This window comes from Odocoileus virginianus, chromosome 30, assembly GCF_023699985.2.
Source record: "Odocoileus virginianus isolate 20LAN1187 ecotype Illinois chromosome 30, Ovbor_1.2, whole genome shotgun sequence".
Lineage (NCBI taxonomy): Eukaryota > Metazoa > Chordata > Mammalia > Artiodactyla > Cervidae > Odocoileus > Odocoileus virginianus.
In genome coordinates this window covers 13,480,236-13,502,287 of record NC_069703.1, presented here as the reverse complement: position 1 = coordinate 13,502,287, position 22,052 = coordinate 13,480,236, and the positions used below count along the sequence as shown (strand labels likewise).

The 22,052-nt window shown below is 39.1% G+C and overlaps 1 protein-coding gene across 1 annotated transcript; it reads right to left on the bottom strand.

The window, feature by feature from the left end:
- Window positions 1-2,489: 2,489 nt before the first annotated feature.
- Window positions 2,490-6,033, bottom strand: LOC139032124 (nuclear cap-binding protein subunit 3-like). Its single transcript, XM_070458426.1, is given in 6 exon segments — window positions 2,490-3,667; window positions 3,669-3,713; window positions 3,715-4,378; window positions 4,380-4,916; window positions 5,032-5,174; window positions 6,025-6,033. Coding segments are annotated over 6 exon segments (1,776 nt in total). The 3' UTR covers window positions 2,490-3,289.
- Window positions 6,034-22,052: the final 16,019 nt, after the last annotated feature.

Below are 22,052 nucleotides of genomic sequence, written 5' to 3'. Positions count from 1 at the left end.
GTTCTTTAGTTCTTCACTTTCTGTCATAAGGGTGGTGTCACCTGCATATCTGACATTATTGATATTTCTCCCGGCAATCTTGATTCCAGCTCTAGCTTCCTCCAGCCCAGCGTTTCTCATGATGTACTCTGCATATAAGTTAAATAAGCAGGGTGACAATATTCAGCCTTGATGTACTCCTTTTTCTATTTGGAAACAGTCTGTTGTTCCATGTCCAGTTCTAACTGTTGCTTCCTGACCTGCATACAGATTTCTCAAGAGGCAGGTCAGGTAGTCTGGTATTCCCATCTCCTTCAGAATTTTCCACAGTGTATTGTGATCCACACAGTCAAAGGCTTTGGCATAGTCAATAAAGCAGAAATAGATGTTTTTCTGGAACTCTCTTGCTTTTTTGATGATCCAGCAGATGTTGGCAATTTGATCTCTGATTCCTCTGCCTTTTCTAAAACCGGCTTGAACATCTGGAGGTTCACGGTTCACATATTACTGAAGCCTGGCTTGGAAAATTTCGAGCATTACTTTGCTAGCGTGTGAGATGAGTGCAATTGTGTGGTAGTTTGAGCATTCTTTGGCATTGCCTTTGTCTGGGATTGGAATGAAAACTGACATTTTCCAGTTCTGTGGCCACTGCTGAGTTTTCCAAATTTGCTGGCATATTGAGTGCAGCACTTTCATAGCATCATCTTTCAGGATTTGAAATAGCTTCAACTGGAATTCCATCACCTCCACTAGCTTTGTTTGTAATGATGCTTCCTAAGGTCCACTTGACTGTTAGGTTGCATCTATTTTTTCAAAAACTATTTGAGAAAAAACATAGTTAACCAATCTAATTAACAAAGGAATTAACTTATACCAAAACCCACTATTTAAATCAGAGGTTGGTAAACTTTCTTTTTTTTTCCATTTATTTTTATTGAGAGGTTGGTAAACTTTCTGAAAGGGCCAGATAATAAATATATTAATAGCACAAAAGCATGCATGTATGCTCAATTCCAAAGTTGTGTCCGACTCTTTGGGACCCATGGATCGACTGTAGCCTGCCAGCCTCCTCTGTCAATGGGATTTTCCAGGCAAGAATACTAGAGTGTGTTGCCATTTCCTACTCCAGGGGATCTTCCCAGCCCAGGGATCAAACACACATCTCTGGGTCTCCTGTGTTGGCAGGCAGATTCTTTACCACTAGCGCCACCTGGAGGGCTTCCCTCCCTGGTAGCTCAGAGGGTAAAGAATCTGCCTGCAGTTCCGTGGACAGTCCTTGGGTCGCAAAGAGCGGGACATGACTGAATGACTAGGCACACACAGCGCCCCCTGGGAAGCACGTCCAGTCTTACGGGTGTCATTCAAATGCTGATTTTTATCTCTAAGCTACTGTGACTCAGAGTCAGTGAGAAATGTGCTTTATTTGGATTTTGCATGAGTGATGAGAGATTTACACTGGCCATTTGAGTTTTTAACCAATGTCATCCATTTAAAGAAAATACTTATTATTTTGTTCTGTCACGTAGACACTCTGGGGCCATAGCATCTCAGGAGATGTGTCATCCTTCATGTTGTGAGTGTAATTTTTCAGGTCAATACTGACTTAAGAGTTGGAGGTTGGCTTTCATGGAGGTCTCACTAACTTCAAAGGTGCAACAACTTTACTGTCTTCTAGCTGCCCTTATACCTCCTAACACTATCAGTCAACTGGTCAGTCATCTCTTTTCTGTAATCACAGGGAGGCAAGAAAGAAACCATTACCCAAAGAGCTTATGATCTGTGGGACTTAGAGGATAAGCTATGACATTCTGGAGATTCCTACAGAACCTACTCTGAGAGTATAGTAATAATGGCAAAGTGTTCCAAGTACATACATAGCTATTTAAAGCATGAGAGGAATGTATCTACATTTTATAAGCTATCCCCTTTTGAAGTTTCTTAGCAAGGCCAAAGAGTACGTGGGGAATTGGGATTTGAATCTAGCCAGAGTCATCATGTGTGCTCTTAACACCAGGATGTAGTGTGTCTTCTTGCCCAAAGTAAAACAGAGTTAAACCCACTGATGTTTGGTTTCTGGCATTTCTGTCATTGCCAAGAGAAAGGCATATCGTGGGCAGCCTGTGGGTTTCCAAAGAGCAAAAGGCACATGGAGTAGACACAAACCTATAATCTAAATACAATCCTTCTCAATCTTCTCTGAAAACAGCTGAATGCCCAGAACTTGCCAGATGAATGAGAAATAAATTCTTCCTGTCATACACTGCTGAGTTTTGGGGTTGTCTGATATGTGTATTTCTGTGAAAGCAGCTTACTGATAAACATCTGTAAATAATTTGTTGGTATTTACTGTTTCTAAAATAACTGATAATTATTTTCTTAAAAATACTTTTTTTTTCATTCCTTTTTTTTTTTCTTCCAAAGTATATAATATATATTTAACAGCACATAAGACACCACTTGAGCTTCCCTGGAGGCCAACAGGAAGTATTTTCACATATAAAAATTAAAAATTTAAACTTTCAAATCATCAATATTTTTTAAACATAATACAGACTTACAAATTGTTCAACATTAACCCATGACCCCACCCCTAGCACGAAAATCCACCCCAAATCCAGAAGTCACAGTTTTTTGTTCCTAAAAACCCCACAGCACTGAACTTGATCCTCACTTCAAGCTGATTGCTAACGAGGCTCCTGACAGAGATCCCCGGGGAGGGACGAAGGGCGGTCGGGGCTGCGGCTCTGATCTACCCGGGCGGCCCAGCTGCACCTCTGAGGTCAGGTCCATGTGAGTCAGCCCCCACGCCAGCATCCTGGAAGGGTGAGCTGGCAGCTTCCCCAGTCTTTTCCTCTCGAAGGCTGTCCGATAAGCACCTGGGAATTGACTTTTCTTGGAAAAAGGGTGCTGGTAAAGCTGTCAGGGCCAAGGCAATAGTGAGAAGTTCAGTTCTCTGCTCTTTGGATGAACTGTGTAAAACTCTTCTCTTAAAAGACACAATGTTAAAAATATTAAGAAAAAAATGTCTACAAAATCTGGAGGGCTGCCTTTTCCTCAATGGGTAAAGCTTGTGGGGTGGTGGGAAAAGAATGGAGGGCCCAGAATTGTAACTCTGCAGGAAAAAGATTAGATGGATGCCCTTCAAAACAGGTCACGTTTCCTAAGACGTCTTGCTGAAGTAGCAAGAGCGGAGGGTGACTGCATGAGCAAGAGGGGAGGGGCGCCAACTCCCGAGGGGGTAGTCCTACTGTGCGCCCAGCCCTACGCAAGACTGGCAGGTTTCAGGGCGGCCGCCTCGGCCCCCAGGGCATCAGGACTCAGCCTCTGAGCCAGAGCTGCTTTCCCGACTGACTTCGATCTGGAGAGATGGCAAGTTATCTAAGCGGCTCTTCTTTTGGCGAGACTGTTCCTTCTCCTTAATCAGAGCCCCCCATGCCCTCTGCAGCTCCGAGTCATCGTCCTCTGTGCCCGGCGCCCTGTGATCCCCTTTCTTCATGTTCTTTTCTTTGGTCTTGGGCGCAGATCCTAAGCGAGTCCATAAACTACCTGACTTCTTCTCTCGAGTATCAGAGTAGAGGCCTTTAACATCCTGCCTGGGAACACCCAGCCTACTATGTCCATCAGAAAAGGGCTCTCTCCGAACAACTGGATTACTGCTGAAAGCCTTTTCTGGAGAATATGGTCTTTTTTCCTAATCGCTGGCGTATATCTGTTTTAGTGCTGCTTGCTGCCAGCTGGCCGTGGACGTGTGTGCTGACGTTTTTCATCTAACAAATGTCTGACATCTGCAAATTTCTCAGCTGGTAATTTGTTACCAATTCGGCTTTTTATATTGCTTGTGGATAAAGTATCTGCCCTCATGGAGTTCCTGATATTTTTCAACTGAGATTCCACCTCATCAGCATACATGGTCATTTTCATGCTCTTCTTTGGCGAAGGAGTGGAAATCATCTTCAGCTCTAGATCATAGTCCATCTCGTCAGAGTCTGAGCTGCTGGCACTGGACCGCCTGGACACGCTCCGCTCCTGGGCCTGCCTGCGGGCCGCGGGCTCTTCGTGGCACTCCACCACCACTCTGTCCTCGGCATCCATGTCCTGATCCTCCTCCTCCTCCTCAATAGGCTCCACAGGAACGTGCACCAGTCCGGAATGTCGGTGTTTATAGGACGTCAGGCCAACGTCGTCCCCAATCAGGGCTCTCTTCTTAATAACATCCCGCTGAATGCGACGGGAATGGTATCTCCGCTTCCAAGAGTTACTAAGAATTCCTTTCATGCCTCCGTAATTTGGATTCCCATATTTCATGTAATACTGACTTCTCCTTGCTGCTCCAAGTTCCTTTTTGTCATCTTTTGTAGCAAATCTCATGAATAGCCTATTTTCTTTAGCAAGTTTGTTAGTTTCTTAGCAGAGACTCTTCTACCTGCGACAACGTGTCCAACTCTACATCACTTGAGTTCTCATCTTCAACTTCTCCTTCTTCAGCCTCATCGTCATCAGAACTGTCTTCCTGCTTGTCTTTTTTACTTTTCTCGGATGACTTGTCCTCATTGGCATCCTTGCTTCTTATCTTATCCAGGGCTGGCAGAGAACTCATATTGATAAGGGCTCTCGCAGCCATCATTTCATCCAACCAAACCACATTACAGGAGGTATCATCCAACCACTCGATGTGAGCCGGAGGATATTCTTTAAAATAGGAAAAGACATCCTGGGTGCTCATCTCATCTACTCCGCAAATGTAGATTGTCTCCAGTCTCACTTTGGGGATTGCTTTCTTCATCATGTCTCGGTCCAAGGCTACACTTCTTTGGGCAAGATTTACTTCTGATCGAAAATGGAAGCGCTTGGCTCGCTGTTCCTTCTTTTCAATCGCTTCCTTGGAGGTGACATCAATTCCGGTGATGAAGCTGCCAGCCTTGTTTTCATATCTAATGCTTGTGGCCTGGAAAAATCCATGGACAGAGGAGTCTTGCGGGCTGAAGTCCATGGGGTTGCATGACTGAGCATGTGTGCACGAGGGTGGAGGGAGATGGGTTGGTAGCAATAAACTGGTAGAACGGGATCAGTTCCTTCAGCGAGCGCCGAACCGGCACGACCTCCAGTTCGCCCTCCTCCACCTCCATGGGCTCCGGTTTGCCTCGGTCCAAACCCGCTTCAGGCGACGGGAGCCCCAAGGCCGGCCCAGCCGGGGCCTCCGGCCGCCATCGCCGCCCGCCAGCCGCACCACCGTTTTTTTTTCATTCTTGAATAATTCTTTATTACTATTCAAAACTTCAGGACAGAAACTTAGGGTTAATATAATTCTAACTAAATTCCAAATCAGTTCTTAATGGTTCTAATTTGGCTCATTCGTCTATATTTCTTAGATTTTTTTTCCCTTTCCTTTGTTGATTTGGACTTATTTATATCATGCTTTTCTTAGAAAAATTCTGCAAAGTAATCTTCAATGTGCTATCTTTGAACCTGACAAATAAGATATTCAGCAGAATATGAGAGAATGGTATTTTATCATACTGAATGGCTAGTTTGGTAGTTTCTTATTCTACCATTGATTATTTTCCAAAATAAGTTCTTATATTTTTTTTTAAAAGAATAATTTCCAGTTCCATAGTAATCACACTAATTAGAATTTTACAAGTAGGTATATTCTTAGAATTTATTTTAATGACATTATAATAACCTGAAACTCATGGTGGACACTATTGCAGCTTAAATATCCTTGATCTGGAAAATGAACACTTCAGTGCATTATCTGCTGAGAAATAGTACTGTAATAACCTCAGGAATTATTAGAACATAGCTAGTTTGCTACCATGGGGTGGTTTCGGTACACACAAAAAATTGAATTCTAAATAATCTAAGAGCAAGACCACAGCATTAAAGTGTTGGCTAGGTAATTTTTTGAATCTCAGAATTTGAGACCTAATTGTTTTCTAAGATAAATACAGACTCCCATTTATAAGTTTATCACATTGAAACTGTATTATTGTCTCAGATCATTAGGATACCTCAATGTGCCTTGGTCTCTATAAATAGTCTTACTTTGGTCATTCTTTAACAACTCAATGTTTACTCATAAGGCTAATAAAGCAAGTAATTCTAAGTGGTACTGTATGAGAGAAAGTGATAAAAACTGCTCTAAACCGGGTTGTTCTAAACTGAAAGCAATGAGATGACTTGTGAATACTTCTTTCTCTGCTACTTAACCCAGGCTTTGGCTGTTCTCTTTGTAGGAACACACCCTGAGCCATACCTCAAGATTCCCATCATATAAATCTTCTCATAAAAATTAGCAACTTACTTTTGTGAAACCTCTAACAGCTCCACATGGTAAAGAATCTGCCTTCAATGGAGGAGACCTGGGTTTGATTCCTGGGTTGGGAAGATCCCGTGGAGAAGGAAATGGCAACCCACTCCACTGTTCTTGCCTGGAGAATCCCATGGACAAAGGAGCTTGGCAGGCTACAGTTCACGAGGTCGCAAGAATTGGACACTAGTTAGCGACTAAGCCACCAGCACCAACAGCCCCACACAGAGGTAAACTCTTTGCCTTTCTGTTTCGCTTCCTGTTAGCCACTCTATTATTTAATTGGAGGATATTGCTTTATTAATAAATGCTGTGTTCGTTTCTGCTGTAAACCATTGTGAATCAGCCATGTGTATACATATACTCCCCCCTCTTGAGCTTCCCTTTCACCATCCCATTCCACCCCTCTTGGTCATCACAGAGCACTAAACTGTTTGCTCTCTGCTATATAGCAGCTTCCCACTGGCTGTCTACTCTCCACATAGTCGTGTATATATGTCAATGCTTCTTTCTCAGTTTGTCTCCAGCTCTCTTTCTGCCCCCAGCCCATGTCCACAAGTTCATTCTTTACATCCGTGCCTCATTAACTGCCTCCGTGTTACTCTTACCATCAGGCTGTGAACTCTTTGAGAAGACAGAGCCTGACTCATGCTTTTACAGTATTGGGCACATTGTTGGTACCCAAGATATATCTGTAGAATTAAAGGATAATCTCAGACAGAACTAAATACAGGAATCTAGTTTTTCCCTTCTTTTAACATTGGGAAGCTAAGTCACACATCCTAATTGAAAAATCTTTCTCAATCACATATGTTAGTGTCTTAACAGTTAAATATATATATATATATATATTTTTACTTCTAGTCTACTTGATATTAAGTTGACATGAGAAACTAAAATTTAACTTTGTTTTTGGACACATGAATTTCTCATACACACTTAAAATTTTTCTTAATTACCTGGAGGACTTTCAGCTACAGGTTTTCCATACTTACTGAAGTATCTAATTGAATCAAAATACTGTTGCTCAGTGAGCTAAAATTAGGCTATCTTTGAAAACATTTTCAAAACCACAATACTAGTATCATAGTCCCACTTTTCTATCTCTTTATAACCTTTTCTAAACTATGCTGCTTGAAAATTTCTGCTTCCCACTTGCTTTTCATGCTTTGCCAAAATCATCCTAATTTCTGTTCCTCTTAGCAGTTTGAATTATTCTGGTTGACATAAACTATTACTTACTCCATTTTATGGAAGATTTAAATGTTGTTTGATATTGAATAGTAGTAAACTGAAGGTGGCAAAAGACAGCATTTTTTTCTCTAACAATCCTTTGTTATGACAGACATCATTCATCTAGTCCCACATTAAATAATTGCAATATGCAGTAATAAGAATTGGAAGGAGTTACATATACTGCACAAAACCTATGTCCCTACACAAGTAAACAGAGATGGATTGTTGAGATGATCAGCTGACAGAAGATGAGTGATGAGAGGCCTCATGCTAACACTTTAGGAAGTCTCAGAATTAAGCTAATCAATAAACTTAAAATTTTATTTTTGGCAATTGTGAGAGTTGAAGAAATTGAGTAATTCTGTGTTCAGACTTTTCTTAAGGAAAACTATTTGTGAACTTACTCTTAAGAAAGGACTGTCCCTTTCTCTTGTAAGCCAATAAGCTGCTAACAGAGTTTTACAAGGGGTTCAGGTGTTGCTGATGGTGAGAGCAAGTATTTCTTGGGAGATCCTGTTTACCATTGTATCTGCAATTCAATATTTATTTTTATGACATCATGGTCCTTTACATAGATAAGTGTGGGTTTGGATGATATTAGGAGACAGATAGTTAATACAGCAAATAATGGAAAACAACGTCACTGAAGAAATATGCCTACATATTTTTAGACATTGATATATGTTCTAGTGACCTGCAAATAAATGACTGGGACAAGAATGGAACAAATGGCCATGACATTCCTATGCTTGTGTGGTGCCGTGTCTGAACATGTCTGATCCAGTGCCACAGGAGTTATTACACATGTCTGCACTGCTTTATGTCACAAGCCAAGTATTCTGCCTTCTTTCACCAATCACAGTGTGGTATCTGCACTTTTAGATATTTTGCGTTTGTGAATACTTGATAAAGTCCAGATGATTTAGTCCTTTCATAGAAAAAGAAGATTTGATAGTTTTTCTCTTAAGAAATCAATTCAGGTGAAAAGAGTCCAATTTAAAGAAAAGGATTTAACTGATATGTTAAAAACATAATCACCTGTTTCTTTAGTTTTGTGTTTAGGTAATGATGGGAATCATTTAACAGCCAAAATTGCAAAGAAAAGATGATGCTGATTTTTAAATTTTGAGATATATTCTTTTGTTCAACCAAGTAATTTTACCACATAAGAAGAAGTGAGCTATAGATCCTAAAGACACAAATTGAGGCTTTAACATCAGAGGACAATGCAAAGTTAATTTACTTGACTGCCCCTCAAAAGAAAAATTTTAATCTAGTCTTAGCAGATTGAATAGCATTGTATCACAACAATTTATCTTACTTTGAGTAAGTATTAAATTTACCTAGGCATTGGGAAGTTTTAAAAATGTACTATCTTTAAATAACTATGTAATTATTTTCATCATCATTTAACTATAGTTTGGGGGAAATTGTAAAATGTTATTTCCAGTATTCAGTTCATTGAAAGGATGACATATGTAAGCTTATTTTTTCAGTGTAATATTGAACTGGTATCTGCTAAGGCTTCTACAAAGTGATAATCTATTAGATATGAAATAACTTCTTAGACAAATCATTTTTTACCTTATTCTTGTTTAAAACTTGATGACATCATGAACTCATTGAGGGAATTGGTTGTCTGTCATTATCACTCTTATGAAACTAAATTGAGACAGCAAAATGACACATTTCTCTAAGAGAATTCTAGATCCTGTTACCTGTTAAAATTACTCTTTCCTTCTTCATATTTGCCTTAGAAATTTGCAGATAGAAGTTGGGAATTCAAGCAAATATGTACTCCTAATTATGATCCTCCTAAATTCTGTCATTCTCCTGCATTGACAACGTGCATGGGAATTGGCTCTAGAGGTTGATAAATTTGGACACAGATATCACTTTTTTTAAATTTTTATTTTATTGGAGTATAGTCAATTAACATTGTTGTTAATTGTAACTAATCAGGTATACAGCCAAATGAACCACTTACATGTATACATGTATCTATTCTTTTTCAAGTTAATTTCCTATTTAGATAATTACAGAATATTGAGTACTAGATCATTGTTATTTATTTTAAATATAGAAGTGTGTACATGTCAATCCCAAACTCCCAATGTGTCACTACCCTCATCTTCCATGCCTGGTCACCATAAGTTCATTCTCTAAGTCTGTGAGTCTGTTTCTGTTTTGTAGAGTTCCTTTATATCATTTTTTTTTAGATTCCACATATACATGATGTCATATGACATTTGTCTTCCTCTGTCTGATTTAATTTACTTAGTATGACAATCTCCAGGTCCATCCATGTTACTGCAAGTGACATTGGTGGTTTAGTCGCTAAGTCATATCCGATTCTTGTGAACCCATGGAATGTAGCCTGCCAGGCTTCTCTGTCCATGGGATTTCCCAGGCAAGAATACTGGAGTGGGATGCCATTTTCCTTCTCCAAGGGATCTTCTCCACCCAGGAATCGGACCCACATCTCCTACATTGCAGGCAGTCTCCTGCATTACAAACTGATTCTTTACTGACTGAGCCACTAGAGAAGCCCCTGTAAATGACATTATTTCACTCTTTTAATGACCAAGTAATAGTCCATCGTGTATATGTACCACATCTTTATCCATTCTTCTATTAATGGACATTTATAGCTTCCATATCTTGGCTATTTTAACAGCACTGAAATGCACACTGGGTTGCATGTAACCTTTTGAACTATGTCATTCTCCAGCTATATGCCCAGGAGTGGAATTGCTAGATCACATGGTAGCTCTAGTTTTAGTTTTTTAAGGAACCTTCAAATTGTTCTTCATAGTGTCTGTACCAAATTATATTCCCATAAACAGTGTAGGAGGATTCACTTTACTCCACATACTCTCCAGAATTTATTTGTTTGTAGACTTTTTGATGATGGCCATTCTGACCTGTGTGAGATAATACCTCCCTATAGTTTTGTTTTGCATTTCTCTAATAATTAGTACTGCACTGAATATGCCAGCAAATTTGAAAAACTTGGCAGTGGCCACAGGACTGGAAAGGTCAGTTTTCATTCTGATCCCAAAGAAAAGCAATGCCAAAGAATGTTCAAACTACTGCATAATTGCACTCATCTCACATGCTAGCAAAGTAATCCTCAAAATTCTCCAAGTTAGGTTTCAACTGTATGTGAGCTGTGAACTTCCAGGCATACAGTTTGGATTTAGAAAAGGCAGAGCAACCACAAACCAAATTGCCAACATCTGTTGATCATAGAAAAAGCAAGAGAATTCCAGGAAAAACATCTACTTCTGCTTCATTGACTACGTTAAAACTTTTGACTGTGTGGATCACAACAAACTATGGAAAATTCTTCAAGAGATGGGAATACCAGACCACCTTGCCAGCATCCTGAGAAATCTGTATGTAGGTCAAGAAGCAACAGTTAAAACTGGACATGGAGCAACAGACTGGTTTCAAATTGGGAAAGAAATACGTCAAGACTGTATATTGTCACCCTGCTTATTTAACTTATATGCAGAGTACATCATGAGAAATGCTGGGCTGGAGGAAGCACAAGCTGGAATCAAGATTGCTGGGAGAAATATCAATAACCTCAAATATGCAGATGACATCACCCTTACGGCAGAAAGTGAAGAGGAACTAAAGAACCTCTTGATGAGAGAGAAAGAGGAGAGTGAAAAAGCTGGTTTAAAACTCAGCATTCAAAAAACAAAAATCATGGCAACCGGTCCCATCACTTCATGGCAAAGATGGGTAAACAGTGGAAACAGTGACAGACTTTATTTTCTTGGGCTCCAAAATCACTGCAGATGGTGACTGCAGCCACAAAATTAAAAGACCCTTGCTCCTTGGAAGGAAAGCTATGACCAACCTAGACAGCATATTAAAAGGCAGAGACATTACTTTGCCCACAAAGGTCCATCTAGTCAAAGCTATGGTTCTTCCAGTAGTCATGTATGGATGTGAAAGCTGGACCATAAAGAAGGTTGAACACCAAAGAATTGATGCTTTTGAACTGTGGTGTTGGAGAAGACTCTTGAGAGTCCCTTGGACTGCAAGGAGATCCAACCAGTCCATCCTAAATGAAATCAATCCTGAATATTCATTGGAAGAACCAATGCTGAAGCTGAGTCTCCAATTCTTTGGCCACCTGACACAAAGAGATGGCTCATTGGAAAAGACCCTAATGCTGGGGAAGATTGAAGACAAAAGGAGAAGGGAATGACAGAGGACAAGATTGTTGGATGGCATCACTGACTCAATGGACATGAGTTTGAGCAAGCTATAGGAGATGGTGAAGAATAGAGAAGCCTGGTGTGCTTCAGTCCATGGGGTTTCAATGAATCAAACAAGACTGAGCAACTAAACAACAGTAATTAGTGATGCTGAACATCTTTTCACATGACTCTTGTTCATCTGTATGTCTTCTTTGGAGAGATGTCTATTTAGGTCTTCTGCCTATTGTTTTATTGGTTTGTTTGTTTTGATAATATCAAGCCATGTGTGCTTTTTGTTAATTTTGGAGACTAATCCCTTGTCAGTTGCATTGTTTGCAAATATTTTGTCCCATTCTATGCATTGCCTTTTGTTTTATTTATGATTTCCTTTGCTGTGCAAAAGATATTGAGTTTAGTTAGGGCTCATTTCTTTATTTTTGTTTTTATTTCCATTACTCTAGGAGATGGCTCAAAAAAGATATTGCTGAGATTTATGTCAAGGGGTGTTTTCTCTGTGTATTCCTATTAAGACTTTTATACTATTGAGTTTTAAATTTAGACTTTTAATCCATTGTTAAGTTTATTTTTGTATATATGCTAAAGAATGTTATAATTTCATCCTTTTACATATAGCTGTCCAGTTTTCCTAGCTCCATGTATTGAGGAGACTTTTTCTCCATTGTACAGTCTTGTGTCTTTTGTTATAAATTAATTGACCATAGGTGTGTCTTATTTCTGGGCTTTCTATCCTGTTCCATTGACCTATGTGTCTGTTTTTGTGCTACTATCCTAGGGTTTTGGTGAATGTAACTTTGTAGTAATAGTTTGATTCTTCAAACTCCATTTTTCTTTCTCAAGATTGCTTTGGTTTTTTGGAGATTGATCACATTCTGGGCCACAAAGAGAGCCTCAATAAATTTAAGAAAATTGAAATAATATCAAGCATCTTTTCTGAACACACATTATGAGATTATAAATAAACTATAAGAAAAGAAACTATAAGAAACAAACACGTGGAGGCTAAACAACATGCTGTGTGCTGTGCTTAGTCACCCAGTCATGTCCTACTCTTTGCGATCCCATGGACTGCAGCCCTCCAGGCTTTTCTGTCCATGGGGATTCTCCAGGCAAGAATACTGGATTCGGTTGCCATGCCCTCCTCCAGGGGGATCTTTCCAACCCAGGAATCGGAATCTCCTGCATTGCAGGCCAATTCTTTACCAACTGAGCTGCCAGGGAAACGTGCCAACAATATGCTATTAAACAGCTGATGTATCACTGAGGAAATCAAAGAGGAAATTAAAAAAAATACCTAGAGACAAGTGAAAATGAAAGCACAATGATTCAAAGCCTATCAGTTCAGTTCAGTTCAGTTCAGTTGCTCAGTTGTGTCCGACTCTTTGTGACCCCATGAATCGCAGCACTCCAGGCCTCTCTGTCCATCACAAACTCCTGGAGTGTACTCAAACTCATGCCCATCGAGTCGGTGATGCCATCCAGCCATCTCATCCTCTACCGTCCCCTTCTCCTCCTGCCCCCAACCCCTCCCAGCATGATATGCAGCAAAAGCAATTCTAAGAGGGGAGCTAATAGCAGTACAATCTTATCTCAGGAAATTAGGAAAATCTCAAATAAACAGCTTAGCCTTAACACGTAAAACAACTACGAGAAAGAAAAACAAACAAAACCCAATTAGTGGAAGGAAAAAATCTTAAAGATCAGAGCAGAAATAAGTGGAATAGAAATGAAGAAAACAATAGAAAAGATCAATTGAACTAAAAGCTATTTTTCTGAGAAGATAAACAAAATTGATAAACCTTTAGCCAGGCTAATAAAGAAAAATCAGGAGAGGGTTCAAATTAATAAAATTAGAAATGAAGAAGTCAAAGTTACAATGGACACCACAGAAATACAAAAGATCATCAAAGGATCACAGACTACCACAGCAACTATATGCCAATAAAATGGACAACATGGAAGAAATGGACAAATTCTTAGAAAGGTACAATCTCTTAAGACTTAACCAGAAAGAAATAGAAAATATGAACTGATCAGTCACAAGTACTGAAATCGAAACTGTGATTAAAAACAGCAAACTTGCTTTTTGATCTTGTTTTTTTATGAGTTAAAAATATTAAATATGGAAAAAAAAAACTAAAACTCCCAACAAATTAAGTCCAGGAGCAGATGGCTTCACAGGCGAATTCTATCAAACATTTAGAGAAGATCTAACACCCATCCTTCTGAAACTATTCCAGAAAAGTACAGAGGAAGAAATACTCCCAACCTTATTCTATGAGGCCACCATCACCCTGATACCAGAACCAAAGATGCCACAAAAAAAGAGAGAACATTTCAGGTTAATATCACTGATGAACATAGACATTGAATCCTCAGCAGAATACTAGCAATCTGAATCTAACAGTACATTAAAGGGATCATGTACCGTGATCAAGTTGGATTTATCCCCAGGGTACAGGGAGTTTTCAATGTCTGCAAATCAGTCATTGTGATACACCACATCAACAAGCTGAAGAATAAAAAACCTCATGATCATTTCAACAGATGCAGAAGAACCTTTTGACAAAATTCAATAAACATTGAATTTTGAACATACATACCCATTGAACATGCATTAACAGACATTACTCTTTGCTCACTTAACAAGTTAATCCCAGCTTTTCAACCCTCTCTTGTCACCACAGGGACCTTTAGAAGGCTGTTGTAGTCTTGGAGGCATCATTGTCAGCCAGCTGTCATTACTCTCTCAAGAAAATGGTCAAAACTGATTTAACTCTCCCTTCCCTGGAATTGGGGCTTCCCTGGTGGCTCAGCTGGTAAAGAATCTGCCTGCAATATGGGAGACCTGGGTTTGATTCCTGGGTTGGGAAGATCTCCTAGAGAAGGAAACAGATACTCACTCTAGTATTCTGGCCTGGAGAATTCCAAGGACTGTATAGTCCATGGGGTCGCAAAGAGTCGGACATGACTGAGCGACTTTCACTCACTGATTGAAACTTAAAAGTCAGTTGCATCTATGCTGAATCTTGAGATGCATGTCCCAAGTATTAAAGGATGAGGCCAGTGTGTGGTTCAAACTACACTCGTATTTTTTTTACACATATCATTATCTAAACCATGTACTTAGACTTAGTTTCCTTGAACCCCTTCTAATTGACCCTAGAAACTGAATGTATAAGGCTATGATGTATGTCCTTTCTTTTGCTTCCCTGGTGAAATCTGAACTTGCCTATGTCCTTACTTTGGTCTGATATCTGGATCTTATTTTTAAATTCGTGTAATAGTGACATATTCTATTTCTGAAACATGATCCCAGTCAATTCAGTCGCTCAGTCATGTCTGACTCCTTGCGATCACATGGACTGCAGCACGCCAGGCTTCCCTGTCCATCACCAACTCCTGGAGCTTGCTCAAACTCATGTCCATCGAGTCGGTGATGCGATCCAACCATCTCATCCTCTGTCATCCCCTTCTTCTTCTGCCTTCAATCTTTCCCAGCATCAGGGTCATTTCCAAGGAGTCAGTTCTTTGCCTCAGGTGGCCAAAGTATTGGAGTTTCAGCTTAAGCATCAGTCCTTCCAATGAATATTCAGAGTTGATTTCCTTTAGGATTGACTGGTTTTATCTCCTTGCAGTCCAAGGGACTCTCAAGAGTCTTCTCCAACACCACAATTCAAAAGCATCAGTTCTTCAGCACTCAGCTTTCTTTATACTCCAACTCTCACATCAATACATGACTATTGGAAAAAGCATAGCTTTGACAAGTCAGCCTTTGTTGGCAAAGTAATGTCTCTGCTCTTTGAATATGCTGTCTAGGTTGGTCATAGCTTTTCTTCCAAGGAGCAAGCATCTTTGAATTTCATGGCTGCAGTCACCACCTGCAGTGATTTTGGAGCCCAAAAACATAAAGTCTGTCACTGTTTCTGTTGTTTCCCCATCTATTTGCCATGAAGTGATGGGACCAGATGCCATGATCTTTGTCTTTTGAATGTTGAGTCTTAAGCCAGCTTTTTTACTCTCCTCTTTCTCTTCCATCAAGAGGCTCTTTAGTTCTTCTTCACTTTCTGCCGTAAGGGTGGTGTCATCTGCATATCTGAGGTTATTGATATTTCTCCAGGCAATCTTGATTCCGGCTTGTGCTTCATCCAGCCCAGCATTTCACATGATGCACTCTGCATATAAGTTAAATAAAGCAGGGTGACAATATACAGCTTGGACGTACTCCTTTCCCAATTTGGAGCTAGTCTGTTGTTCCATGTCTGATTCTAACGGTTGCTTCTTGACCTGCATACAGATTTCTCAGGAGGCAGGTAAGATGGTCTGGTATTCCCATCTCTTTAAGAATTTTCCACAGTTTGTTGTGATCTACACAGTCAAAGGCTTTGGCATAATCAGTAACGCAGAAATAGATGTTTTTGTGGAACTCTTGCTTTTTCGATGTTGCAATTTGATCTCTGGTTCCTCTGCCTTTTCTAAATCTGTCTTGAACATCTGGAAGTTCATAGTTCACGTACTGTTGAAGCCTGGCTTGGTGAATTTTGAGCATTACTTTGCTAGTGGGTGAGATGAGTGCAACTGTGTGGTAGTATGAACGTTCTTTGGCATTGCCTTTCTTTAGGATGGAGATGTTGTCATAGCTAATAGCTTTCATATTGGCCTGGATGTTTTATTGACTACTTTGCTCTTGCCCTTACATATCTGTAATCTTCATAACCCTCTATAAACCATGACAGCATGGCACAGATTTTTCAGAATTATATGATTTACTAGTTGTCCTATTATCAGTCCAGGTTGCCCAGTTTTGAATTAGAAAACAGTGTGTGTGTGCTTGCATGCTAAGTAGCTTTAGTAATATCTGACTCTTTACAACCCCCTGTACTATAGCCCGCCAGGCTCCTCTGTCCATGGGATTTTCCAGGCAAGAATACTGGAGTAGATTACCACTTTCTTCTCCAGGGGATCTTCTGGACCCAGGGATTGAACCCTTGACTCCTGTATTGGCAGGCGGATTCTTTACCACTGAGTCACCAGGGAAGCTCCTTTAATTAAATTACCTATTTAAAAATTTCACCTCAAAATAAAGTCCATGGGTAAACATAGGGCCATGTACAAACCAAGGAAATTATGGTGTATATTAGCTTCTCACACCGTTATTCAGTTGGGGGTGAAAAAAGAGGGACGGGCAACTGGTGTCACTTGAATTGATTTCTTTGTCCACACACTCCAATACAGTTCCCACATTGTTTTTCTCTTTTGAAAGTGCGGAATGTTACCATTTAAATTAAGTTGAGTGTAAGAATAATTTGAATGAGGTACTCCAGAGACTGTCCAGTGTAACTCTGTTTTGTTCATCCACATCAACGAATCTGAACCAGGAACTTTGAGTCCTGTGGTCAAAGCTTGGAGATCAGTAAATAAATGCTTGTCCTTATTAAGAATAAACAATGTTTTATTCAACAAAGCAGCATTCATATCCTGTCTGCTTCCTGAGCTTTCAATGAGACTAGTGTTCCAAAGAATATACTAAACAATAAAAACAGAAACATAAAATCAAAGCAAACTGCCCATAATTATTGAGTTAAAAACCTTACTCTCCCAAGGTTGTCATTCTGTTACCTTTCATAAACTCCTTATTATAATAATTTGACAAAAATGAGTTATTTTGACTGAGATCAATTTATTATCCCTCCATTGCTATTGAGATGATAAAAACCTTAAAACTGAAATGCAACTTCAATGTCACTGAGTCTCTCTTAACCACAGTAGCAAATTATATTAAAGCCAAAAGCATTTGTTTCATTGTGTAAAAAGATGTGATGATTGGATTGTTTGAGCAAGATAATTAACCAAATGAAATTCTGCCCATGTGTCAGTGCACAAGCTTGATAGGTTTTGTTGTTGTTGTTTGCTTTTTTTGGACAATGGAGACACATTGAAGTAAAAAAGATAGCTTTTGAAGTTGCAGTATTTTGGCGGGGACTTCCCAACCATTCCTCTGTCAAAACGTGCTATCCCATTATTAAACACCTCCACTCTGCTCTTATGAAGTTTGTATTTGTTGTATTCCTGTGCTGATGATAACACTTCTGTTCAAATAAAAACTCTTGTCTTTACTCATTTATACAGAGTTTCTCAAATCAGTCACTAAGTTGTGTTGACTCAGTGACTGAACAACAACGACATATCTTGATTCTTTTGAGAAACTCTATATAAATGAGTTTGGAGACTCCTGGAGTTTGCTCAGATTCACGTCCATTGAGTTGGTGATGCTATCTAGCCATCTCATCCTCTTTTGCCCTCTCTCCTTTTGCCTTCAATCTTTCCCAACATCAGGGTCTTTGCCAATGAGTTGGCTCTTTGCATCAGGTGGTCAAAATATTGGAGTTTCAGCTTAGCATCAGTCCTTCCAATGAGTTTTTAGGGTTGATTTCCTTTAAGATTGATTGGTTTGATCTCCATGCAGTCCAAGGAACTCTTAAGAGTCTCCTCCAGCAACAAAGTTCAAAAGGATCAGTTCTCCTGTACTCACCCTGCCTTATGTCCATCTCTCAAATCCGTACATGACTACTGGAAAAACCATAATTTTGACTTTGTCAGCAAAATGATATCTTTGCTTTTTAATATGCTACCTAGAGTTGTCATAGCCTTCCTTTCAAGCAGCAAGAGTCTTTTAATTTCATGACTGCACTCACCATTTGCAGTGATTTTAGAACCAAGATATGTTTGCAGCCTATTTTTATGAGACCATTTAAACCAATTCTTCAGCATGCCTCTCTTTACATTTCTCTGTCAATTAAATATTTTCAAAACAATTTTGAAAGATTATTTTCACACTTTATATATTTTATTGAATTGATTTTATTATTTTCTAATTAGTAGAAAATCTTTAGCCTTGGTATGTAGATTTATTAGGATCTATTATGTCATTTATATTTAACACACGATTCTAATAGTCACAACTACTTTCTTTCTACTTATAGCTCTGTTAATCAATCTGTGCTCTCACTTAATTACCTCCTAAAAAACACAAAAATTTTTTGATATATTTAACTACAAGGAGATATTTTGAAAAGGGTCTATATATGTTGATAGTTTTAAACTTATATTTTTGCCTGAAGTGAATAAAAATAAGTATGAGTAAATTAAAATATTAATATAAAATAGTTTATTTTATACTCAGAAAAAATCTTGAGAAGTTCCTCTGGTCTTTTGCTTCTATCATTATTGTAGCCATTTTTAAAGGCATTTCAGTTCAGTTCAGTCGCTCAGTCATGTCCGACTCTTTGTGACCCCATGGACTTGCAGCACTCCAGGCTTCCCTGTCCATCACCAACTCCCGGAGTTTATCCAAACTCATGCCCATTGAGTTGGTGATACCATCCAACCATCTCATCCTCTGTCATCCCCTTCTCCTCCCACCTTCAATGATTCCCATTTTAACCACTAATATCTTAAACTTTAATAACAAATTCCAAATGACTAATAATAACACCAAAGCTACCTTTTATAATAAAGGATAAGATAATAAAACCATGTACCATGAATCTTAAAATCATTAGTGTTTGATTTAATTAACTGCAGGTTACTTTACCAAGTAAAGCTTGTCATTTCAGCGAGTCTAATCTTAAACAAACTCAGGCTAATAGGAATTGTTTAGTTCAGATAAAAATCAAAATGTATGACAAGAATCTACCTTACATCTTAGTGGAGAGGGTTTGTTATAATGGTAGAGGAAGCATTCTTTGTCTCTTTTAACTAGCATAGCATTTGTTGCATTTTCCCATATAACATGTAACACAATTGTGGTTTGTGGATTTGAAAATGTACTTATTTAATATTCTGTGCCCATCTGCCCCAGCACATGAGTGCCTGGAACACAGGCGCTGCATGATAGACATTTTTGAATAGACAAAAATACATGAGTTGATTGATCTTTCCATCTTTTCTATTAAGAAGAATTTCCAGGTTGGAAATGGTCACACAGAAATAATTAAGAGAAAGCTCGGAAGGGAAGAGAAGTGAGAGAGCGAACATAGCTACCTCAAATGAATGCAAGTCTCCAGGAAGAGATAGATTTAATTTCTAGGTTAAAAAATCAATTTATATCTGAAGTCCATTCATTCTTCTTGCTAATGTGCCAACTTCATGCAAATATTACATGAAAATTAAAAACATGTATAAATATTTCTGTATCTCAAACAACACATTTTGTTTCTTTTGTTTTGTTTTGTTTCATTTTTTTTCATTTATTTTTATTAGTTGGAGGCTAATTACTTTACAACATTGCAGTGGTTTTTGTCATACATTGAAATGAATTAGCCATGGATTTACACGTATTCCCCATCCCGGTCCCCCCTCCCACCTCCCTCTCCACCCGATCCCTCTGGGTCTTCCCAGTGCACCAGGCCCGAGCACTTGTCTCATGCATCCAACCTGGGCTGGTGATCTGTTTCACCCTAGATAATATACATGTTTTGATGCTGTTCTCTTGAAACATCCCACCCTCGCCTTCTCCCACAGAGTCCACAAGTCTGTTCTATACATCTGAGTCTCTTTTTCTGTTTTGCATATAGGGTTATCATTACCATCTTTCTAAATTCCATATATATGGATTAGTATACTGTATTGGTCTTTATCTTTCTGGCTTACTTCGCTCTGTATAATGGGCTCCAATTTCATCCATCTCATTAGAACTGATTCAAATGAATTCTTTTTAATGGCTGAGTAATATTCCATGGTGTATATGTACCACAGCTTCCTCATCCATTCATCTGCTGATGGGCATCCATGTCCTGGCTATTATAAACAGTGCTGTGATGAACATTGGGGTGCACGTGTCTCTTTCAGATCTGGTTTCCTTGGTGTGTATGCCCAGCAGTGGGATTGCTGGGTCATATGGCAGTTCTATTTCCAGCTTTTTAAGAAATCTCCACACTGTTTTCCATAGTGGCTGTACTAATTTGCATTCCCACCAACAGTGTAAGAGGGTTCCCTTTTCTCCACCCTCTCCAGCATTTATTGCTTGTAGACTTTTGGATAGCAGCCATCCTGACTGGCGTGTAATGGTACCTCATTGTGGTTTTGATTTGCATTTCTCTGATAATGAGTGATGTTGAGCATCTTTTCATGTGTTTTTGTGCCATCTGTATGTCTTCCTTGGAGAAATGTCTGTTGAGTTCTTTGGCCCATTTTTTGATTGGGTCATTTATTTTTCTGGAGTTGAGCTGGAGGAGTTGCTTGTATATTTTTGAGATTAATCCTTTGTCTGTTGCTTCGTTTGCTATTATTTTCTCCCAATCTGAGGGCTGTCTTTTCACCTTGCTTATAGTTTCCTTTGTTGTGCAAAAGCTTTTAAGTTTCATTAGGTCCCATTTGTTTATTTTTGCTTTTGTTTCTAATATTCTGGGATGTGGGTCATAGAGGATCCTGCTGTGATTTATGTCGGAGAGTGTTTTCCCTATGTTCTCCTCTAGGAGTTTTATGGTTTCTGGTCTTACATTTAGATCTTTAATCCATTTTGAGTTTATTTTTGTGTATGGTGTTAGAAAGTGTTCTAGTTTCACTAGAACTTGGGCCACAAAGGAAGCCCAAGCATACTGGAGTGGGTGGCTGTCCCTTCTCCAGCGGATCTGCCTGACTCAGGAATAGAACCAGGGTCTCCTGCATTGCAGGTGGATTCTTTACCAACTGAGATTTCAGGGAAGCCCACAGATGCAGGTCCAGGAATCTTTATTTTGTAAAAACTTCCCAGTCATATCTTAGAATCAATGTAGAGAACAAAGTAGAAGGATCAAGATTCATTTTGTACGTATGGAGATCACAGTAACTCCACGTGATTTGAAGAAGTGTTAAAGTATTGTCACTGCTTCACATTTGTCACAAAGTGACTGACTGTATATACCATTTTGCTTCAATTACTCCAGTGTTTGAAACAAAAGAGTCCAAGAATTCCAAACTGAAGCAGCAATTTCTATTGTTAGTAAAAATGAAAGATTCTCAAGTTAAGCCTCCTTTCCAACATCAGATTCCCATATCTACAATAGAGGATGTCTGTACATTGTTTCCATTTTTCTTAAGTCCTTGTCATCATGAGGATTTCTCAGCATGAAGCTGTTTGATGAATGGCGTGGTGAGGAACTTTATATAGTTTTATAGCCTTGACATACAAATAGAAAGGAATGTGAGATTTTAGAGTTTTATCTTGTCAAATTTTTTATAGCAGCTGAAGGATAGACATTTAGGCATTGTTATTATAACTTCTGGTAATAAAAACTGGGAGAGTTCAAGCT